The sequence below is a fragment of the Phoca vitulina genome, unplaced genomic scaffold (assembly GCF_004348235.1).
Source record: "Phoca vitulina isolate PV1807 unplaced genomic scaffold, GSC_HSeal_1.0 scaffold18, whole genome shotgun sequence".
Classification (NCBI taxonomy): domain Eukaryota; kingdom Metazoa; phylum Chordata; class Mammalia; order Carnivora; family Phocidae; genus Phoca; species Phoca vitulina.
In genome coordinates this window covers 24,718,959-24,728,004 of record NW_022589721.1, presented here as the reverse complement: position 1 = coordinate 24,728,004, position 9,046 = coordinate 24,718,959, and the positions used below count along the sequence as shown (strand labels likewise).

Below are 9,046 nucleotides of genomic sequence, written 5' to 3'. Positions count from 1 at the left end.
CATTCTTCCCCTCCTGCTATCTTCTTCTTCTTTTTTTTTTTCTTAACATATGTTGCATTATTTGTTTCAGAGGTACAGATCTGTGCTTCAACAGTCTTGCACAATTCACAGCACTCACCATAGCACATACCCTCCCCAGTGTCTATTACCCAGCCACCCCATTCCTCCCACCCCACCCCCCACTCCAGCAACCCTCAGTTTGTTTCCTGAGATTAAGAATTCCTCATATCAGTGAGGTCATATGATACACGTCTTTCTCTGATTGACTTATTTTGTTCAGCATAACACCCTCCAGTTCTATCCACGTCATTGCAAATGGCAAGATCTCATTCCTTTTGATGGCTGCATAATATTCCATTGTATATATATACCATATCTCCTTTATGCATTCATCTGTCAGTGGACATCTTGGCTCTTTCCACAGTTTGGCTGTTGTGGACATTTGCTGCTATAAACATCGGGGTACATGTACCCCTTCGGATCCCTACATTTGTATCTTTGGGGTAAATACCCAGTAGTGCAATTGTTGGATTGTATGGTAGCTCTATTTTCAACTTTTTGAGGAACCTCCATACTGTTTTCCAGAGTGGCTGCACCAGCTTGCATTCCCACCAACAGTGTAGGAGGGTTCCCCTTTCTCCGCATCCCCGCCAACATCTGTCGTTTCCTGACTTGTTAATTTTAGCCATTCTGACTGGTGTGATACCACCCTAATATCTTTATGTACTTGTCTGAAGTTTGGTGAGAGTAGCAACCTTTTTTTTTCATTAAATTGTGTCATTTTGAGTAAGAAAGAGCTTGAAAAATAATGATTACTTAAATAAATGGATGAATAACATTAAAAGGAACCCCTTTTCAGATGTATGACCATAGAGAGGTGGAAATGGAAAAAGACAGAGCTGGAAATTCTTTAGTACAGGTTACTCGGGTTTCTCTGAGAATGTGCCTTAATGTCATGGCCAGTCTCGATTTTATCCACTTAACCCTGTTGTAAGAGGTGCTCTCTGAGAGCAACACTTTTACTTCTAAACAACCTAAACGGGAGTATTGAATGCAAAGGACATAGCTAACTCTGTGACCAGTAGTTTATTACTAACATGGAATAATTAACATGAAAATGGCCACCTGTTAGCACAGCAACAAGCAAGAGATATTTAGTAAGCATTTATTGGGTTCCTACTGTATACCATAGTATATACTATCCAGGTGGAATTCAGACTTACATGTTCAGCAACTCTGGAAGGAAAAATTGAGGTGGCTTTCATGGAGCCCCTCTATGCATTAGGTATTACATAGATTATCTCAATTCCTTCAACACCCCCCAAGGTGGGGATTATCAGCCCAATATCAAGAGATGTGGCTGTGTAATCACACAACTAGTAGAAGAAGGACAAGCAGTACAGAGGTCCTTCCACCTCTAAAATCCAGGTTCTCCCATCCCCTAGATGCCAGTTCTTAAGCAGAGCAGTGGGAGCTAGTCAGTTTGCTGAGTGGTTTTTTTGGGGGGCGCGGGGGGATCAGGGGATGCTGAAGGAAGAGGCAGAGAGCTCCAAGACTCATCTTTCTCAGGTTAGAGAAAGACACATTGCTCTTTCCTTACCACGCTCTCCCTTGCCAAGCCCCATGTGAGGAGTTTTGAAAACCAGAAGCAGCAATTTGTCAAGCAATTTCCTTTTGCTGTGTGCTGTGTAAGAGACAGCCATGGTGCTGCTCTCGGTGGTTGAGATTTTGAGTGCTTTTGCGCTAGGGAGCTTGTCTGCATTCCTCCTTGAGCCCGGGCAGCAGGTAAGCAGTCCCTGCTAGCACTGAATGTTGTTTACACTGCCGTGTACAGAGACTGTATAACTCCGGGTGCTCCGTGTTGTTCAGTAGGTCCATGAGCATTGCTGGGCATCACTGAAATGACCGTAGTGAGATAGAGAAGACAGAACACTTTGGGTGCCTAGGCTACTGTATGAGCAGGGTATCTATCTTTCTGACTACCTATTGATTGATCAATCTATATCTGTATCTGTCTACATATATATTTACATATTACATATTTATAATTTAATATATAATTTATATTTATATTTTTGTTATATATATATATATATATATATATATATATATACCATTTTCCCTCTGTTTTGTATGGTTTCATCCCTTGTGGAATTTCAAAAACTTTTTGGAAAATTTTCCAGCCCATATACAATGACAGTACCGTCCCTTTGTCTCTCCATTCTAACCCTTCTCTTTGCCCGCTGCCCTGGCCCACATTCAGATCTCCTCTCCTTGCTGGAGACATGGCAACAACTATGTCGCATATTTTCTGTCTGTCCCCTAGCCTTGCAATCCATTCTCTAGAGTCACGCAAATAATGATGTCACCTCCCTTCTCCGCCCCCACTTAAAAAATCACTCGCTCCCTATTTCCCTATTAGCTGAAGATCGAATTCCTTGCCATAGGATACAAGGGCCATTCCAAGGGCACCTGGGTTGCTCAGTGGTTAAGCGACTGCCTTTGGCTCAGGTCATGATCCCGGGATCGAGTCCCACATCGGGCTCCCTGCTCGCCAGGGAGTCTGCTTCTCCCTCTGACCCTCTCCCCTCTCATGCTCTCTCTTACTCTCTCTCTCTCAAATAAATAAATAAAATCTTAAAAAAACAAACAAACAAGGGCCATTCCAAACTGTTTCCAGGGAACTCTCAAGTCTCAATTCTGACCAGTCTTTCACAGAGAACCTTCAACCATGGTGAACTCACCCACAAACTTGCCATCTGCTGTCCATCCCCTGTGTCTTTGCTTGTTGCCTGAATGGTCTTCCCTCACTCCTAACTGGCAAACCCCTATTTTTTAAGACACCATAATATCCAGCTGGAATGTCTCACCCTCAATAAAGCCCCTCTGTGAAGTAGGCAGAGCAAAGTTCAATGACTGCCTTTACACCTTAGAAAACTCAGATTCGGAGAGAGGAAGGAGCTGGTCCAAGATCAGACAGTGAGTACGCCCATGCCAGAAAGAGACTCAAATTCAGGTCTTCTGATTGTGATTTCTGACCTGTATGTCAATGTCTCTTTGTTGAAAATGGCGCAATACTTTCCTGTGTCGGAGAAAAGTGGCAAACCTTACGTGAAAGAACCTTTCAGCGCTCTCTAAAAGGACTGAAATCCTCAAGCCATACGAAGTGCTTAAAAGAAATACTTTTCAAGAGGCGATGCTTGGCAGCAGATTGGGCGCCTAATGTCTGCTGCATACAGCAAATGTGCTCTTTTGCACATTTGACTAAATTCCTTGCAGGAGAACTCAGCATCATGATTTTAGTGTCATATTGCCTTTGGTTTATCGTTTTATTACCAGAGCAAAAAACTGCCGTCCTTTTTATTCGATTAACATTATCCTGGGAGTGGAGGGGAGTATTTTGTCGCTGACATTGTTTCAAATAGTCCGTGAATGGTGATAATGATAAAAAGCAAAGCAACTTTTAGTCCTCTTACTATTGTTTTAAGTTCTCTACAGACCAGGGACCCGCTTATTGTCTGCACCTGGGATGGACCACTCCCCACTTCATCCCCCCGACTCCCAGGGCATGTTGATCAAATGTATCTCACGGGGTTCTGAGGATAACCGCAGAAGGGAGCTACTGTTATCATTTTGCACATGAGGATGATAGGCTTGGAGATGTTAAGTCACTTGCCTGGGGACACACAGCAAAGTTACAGGATCTGAGCCGTGATCTGTGAAGGCCAGGCCTGACTGGCCTTGTGTGCTGGGGCCTCCAGGTATACAACAGGCATTCAGCAATGCTTAAGCAAATCAAAGAATGAAGAAAGAGCTTTGTTTGGCAACTACTAAATGAAGGGATCTGGGAAAATCTTAACTCCTTAAAAAGAGAAAAATAAGAAAAAGGTCCCTGAAACCTGAATTTTGTTACTCATCCTTTAAGTTCTGTTCCATATCGTGGACTATAGACTATAGAGTAATGCTGGCTATGATCTGTGAACTGGCCACTGGAATGAATTAAAACACCCTTGATGACTACTGCTATTTAATAGACACCTACTGTATGCCAGGATCTATAAAAAGGGTTTGAGTGTAAACCACAATCCTGGGAGGCAGGCAGTATTTGTTCCCATCCTATAGATGAAGAAACTGAGCCACAAAGGGGTCATATAAGTTATCATGGTCACAAGGCGAGCCAGTTGTTGAGCTCAGCCAGGACTTAACTCAAGATTGCCTGACTCCAAAACTTTTGGTCTTTGCATTTCTGGGCAGAACTAAATTTCCTGGTGGTCTTAGACCCCCACCAAGTTGACACGGATGGTACCCGGACTGTCAGCCCCCTCACTGAATCAGCCTAAAGAGCATATAGAGACTATGGCTTTCAGAGCCAGCTCAACAACACCTTTTGCATGGCTGGGCTCACGCTTAGCTTTCAGAAACAGTAACAGTTCTGGGTGACAGTTCCATAAATTCCCTTTCAGATACAAACTCAACTGCCAGAATCAAGATTTTGGTAATAAAAATGGAAGAATTTTCATTTTTACAAGTGTGACTGAAGCTTTTCACTGTGTAGTACGATAGCCTTTTTATATTCTGTCTATTCATCCCCCCCATACATCCTGTGTAACGTTCCTACTTCAAGAGCTTAAAGCATTTGCACCCAAGTACAATTCGAGTTCTAAAACAATGCTTAAAATAGAGCATGCTTGCCAGTGAATTTCATCAACATTTGGGCTGTGGTTACAGCAAGCTAGACACTAGATCTAATTCTTTTACCAATACTAACACTTCATCCTCCAGCCCTGTCAAAGAGGTGCTGTTATGGGGCGCCTGGGTGGCTCAGTCATTTAGCGTCTGCCTTCAGCTTGGGTCATGATCCCTGGGTCCTGGGATCGAGCCCCGCATCGGGCTCCTTGCTCAGCAGGGAGGCCTGCTTCTCCCTCTCCCACTCCCCCTGCTTGTGTTCCCTCTCTCGCTGTCTTTCTCTCTCTGTCAAAAAATAAATAAAAATCTTTAAAAATTAAAAAAAAAAAAGAGGTGCTGTTATTATCAGCTCTGGGTTACAGACGGAGAAACTGTGGTACAGAGAAGCTAAAGGATGTGGCCCTAGTCACAGAGTTAGGGACGGGCTGAGTTAGGTTTCGAAGCCAGAGCCTACCTCCGGGGCGGTGCACGTGACCACCAGCCTACACTGCTGCTTCCGCTTACTGACCTTCCCTCCAGGTTCCCTGCTCTCCACCCCTGTGGTCAAAGCGGAACCCTTTTCAGGGACAGCTATTTATCTTTTACTCACCTATTCCTTCTGCAAGTGTGCACTGGCTACTGTTTTGTGCATCTTTGTTTTCTGCCATGTCCCCGCTTGGTTGGGACTTACTCTCTCCCCTCTGTATCCAACCTGCCCCTCTCTTAATGGTCACTTCAGTGATGACCACGCTCTTTATTGTGCCCTTGCACCTGACCATGAGCCTTAGGCAGGACTGAATGTTTGACCCAAGCAGACTCCTTATGCACACACGGTGAGTCTTGAACTGAGCAAGAATCTTCTCAAAATGGCCAAAGAGAGAAGGCATAAGGTACAAGGCATACAAAGATAGAAGGCGTAAGAACTCTCAGTAAGGGAGAAGTGAGAGAGCCTCTTGCTAATTTGTAGGATAAGTAGAAATCCAAGTTCAAGGGCAATAGTCATTAAGGTTCACTGGGTCCTTTTGTTCCCAAGACCCAGCCTCTCAGTTTTGCCCTTAGCTTCCATGAGACACCGCAGTATCCTTAGGATAAAGCCTGAGTTTTCTGAAACTCTGTTGAGTTGGGTATCGATCTGTCACCAGAGGAATCCAGATAAATATGGCTACCCCTTCCTTCTAAAGCCTCTGTTGGGTTCTGGAGGTAGACAGGACACCGCCTTGGCTCTCAAAGGCTTTGTGGTCTTGGGGGGTGACAGACTCCAAACAGGAATTGTAAAACCACTTTAGTGGAAGTAATCAGGGCGCGCAGTTGCTTGATTCATTGGAACAGTAGATTAAAATGGGGAACTATTGAAAAATCATACTTGAACATTTTATTTATGACTTAAACATAAAATAATACATTCATTACCTGGTCTTTTAAAATAAGGCCAAGGCATTTATTTCTGGCTTTGATCTATTGTTTCTTATTGAGACCATAGCTAATTGTGCATCAGCCAAGACTTCTAGTTTCTTAAAATGGAGCAAGAATTTAAAAGTTCTTGCAATATTATCAGAGTGACTTTTAAATTTTTATCACTTTTCCCACAAACATTCATGGCCACCTGGCCCATGTCTTAATTTGGTGGCGATGTTTTGGTTACTCAGCATTACCAAGTCTTCCCGAAGCATTCAATTCCATTTTCATACAAACAGCAACACTCATTCCTACTTGTTTAAAAATTTTAATTTAATACCTAATTAAATAGAGTGAACACACTCACAGATAAACCGACATAATTGCATTTGGGAACAAGCCCAGAGGCTCCTGGCTGCATGGGACTAATATGAAATAGAAGCTGTGGGCATTTAAAGAGCTCCTTATGAGCTGGGGACCTTCAGCCCTGTAAGTGCCCAGCTGACAGGTGTGAGGGAGGGACTGGAAAACGTGGACCCACTGAGTCAGGTAATCCAGAGCGTTGGTAAGTGGAGGTCAGCCAGGAGAACTGTTACTGCATTCAAGTAGTACAGGAACTGGTTCAGAAGTTGGTGGAGGTTGCCATCAGGGCAGAAACAGGCAGGTCAACATGGCATAGGATTCGGGGGGGTGCTTCACGGAGGGTTTCACTTCAGCAGAGCCGTTAGAGAAGGCATGCCCGGGGCAGGTCCAGGACGATCAGAGGAAGGCGTGGCTCATCTGAATAACTGTCTGGTTTAGAACACTTGGGTGGCGAGCCCCTGGACCAGGATTGAGCATATGCCTTCTTCCTGAGACTTGCCACAAATGTTTAGGCTCTGCGGATCTGAGTTCTCATCACTTGCTCTGTGCCTGGCTCTGAGTCTTGATGCCAAACTGAGTAGAAGCCCAGCCTCTCCTCCTTTACCTTTACAGCTCTCGCAAGGCTCCTAGGACTTCATCGGTGGCTTACAGAGCAGTCTGCCCCGAGTCACTGGGTTCTCTGCTCATGGTGCTAGCAAGAGCTTACCCCGACTTACCGTCATAGTGCTCGTCAAGCTCCTGCCAGCCACATTCGCCTGACCTCTCTGCTACCATGACTGTCACTTCTTGAGCCTGTCATCTCTGAGATGGAGCCTGTAAGCCCCCCAGGGAATTCAGGATCACATCTGTTTGTTCACTCCTATATTCATAGCAGCTAACGTACTTGTCTACAGGAGAATCTCAGTAAACGTGTGGAGTGAATGAATGAGTGAATTTCAAAAGAGACTGTATCCCATAGCCTCAGTACTAGTTGTCCCCCTGTGCCTGCAGCACCTTCTCTAGCTTTCTATAGGACTGCTCCTTCTGTCCTTTAGCTCCCGGCTTCAGTCACTATTCTGTCCTTTAGCTGACCGTTCAGCTAAAGTAGCCACCAGCTCCTCTTCATCTCTTCCAGGATCCGTTTGTTAGCTCTAGAACACTGGCTCTCCAGAGGCGAGTGTCATGCCTGTTTTGGTTTTCTGCTGATTCTCCACGCCCAGCACTGTACCTGTCACATGGCACCTTCTCTTTGACATGGTAACTGAATGAATAAATGGATGAATCATGATCCAAGTTCCAGTGGCGGGGAGGAACCATAAGCTTAAGTCTCTGCCATCTGTGTGTTCACCATTTGTTTAGGAAGCATTTATTGAACTTCTGCTATTTTCAGGAACTGAATGCCCCTCAAAGCCATGATTAGCACCTACTCCCATCCAGCACGGATGCATGAGCAGGGCCACAGATACCCAGGAAGCTGGCAAATAGTGCTAATGAAGACAAAATGGACATGATGCACGGTCATTTTCAAGAACCACGCTTCTCAGTCTCATGATGAGACAGCTTTCAAGAGAGGAGAAGCCTCATCGTATGAAGCTCCGTGGGCACTTCACTGATAAAGCCCTTTGCATGGGAGCAGAGTTAAGGAGAGCAGAGAGGAGGGAGGGAATTCATACCAGGCCTATCGCACGTTTTATTTCATGGAATGCTCACAACAAGTCTGGGAAGTAGATGATTTTATTGTTATTTGCCAAATTAGGAAACTAAGGCACAGACATGACCAAGCTCACCTAATACTATGTGACTATCAGTGATGGAGACAGGGTCTCAGACTTGCTGGTCAGCCTAACAAGCCTGTCCCTCTCCATTGCTTTGTTCCAGGAGCGGCTTGTGCTATCTGTGCTCCCCCGCTTTGTCGTCCTGGAAATGATCAACGACATGACCAACGTTGAAGACGAGCACTTGCAGCACCAGTTCCATCGGATCTACATCCACCGCTATGAGAACGTCAGGTGAGAACCACGGCACTCTCCCCCGCCGCCCCCCCACCACCACCCCGGCTCCTTGCGTGATCTGGCTGTGCACCTCACTGCTCTCATCTGATTGTCATGACTTCTGTCTGCCTGAATGTCAAAGCCTTTCTTTATTTGGTTGATTAATTCATTAACCTGTGATTATTCATCATAGAGTTCCTTTCCAAATTGAGGCTCAAGAAGAATGTCAGAGAAATGCAATTATATTGGCTTGCCTGCCTTTATATTTCGAGTGGAAAAGCAAAAGCCTTTTACATTATGATTGAAAAAAATAATTCCAAGATGTGATCTAGACTCCTCAGGAGTGATCACATAGCTCTGCTCCTTATATCCCTTATAACTTTCTTCAAAACAATATAAAAAAGGATTACGGCTGATTTTGCTTTTGTAAACATACTTTTGGCCAACCATCCATCCATCCATCCATCCATCCACCCATCCACCCAACTACCCACCACTCACTCACCCATCCATCCACCCAACTGTCTACCCACCCAGTCATCCACCCATCTGCCCAACTACCCACCCACCCTCCCACCCATCCACTCATCCATCCTTCACCCATCCATCCATCAGTGCCCTCTCTGCCGAGCACTACCCTGGACAATATGGTA

The 9,046-nt window shown here is 44.9% G+C and overlaps 1 protein-coding gene across 2 annotated transcripts in view; it reads left to right on the top strand.

Annotated features, from left to right (window-relative positions):
* Positions 1-9,046, top strand: part of ADCY8 (adenylate cyclase 8) — a 231,857-nt gene that overhangs the window by 78,426 nt on the left and 144,385 nt on the right. For both annotated transcript variants that reach the window (XM_032415938.1, XM_032415939.1), the window contains exon 3: positions 8,281-8,411. In XM_032415938.1, the coding sequence (XP_032271829.1) occupies positions 8,281-8,411 (131 nt within the window). The remainder of the gene's footprint in view (positions 1-8,280; positions 8,412-9,046) is intronic.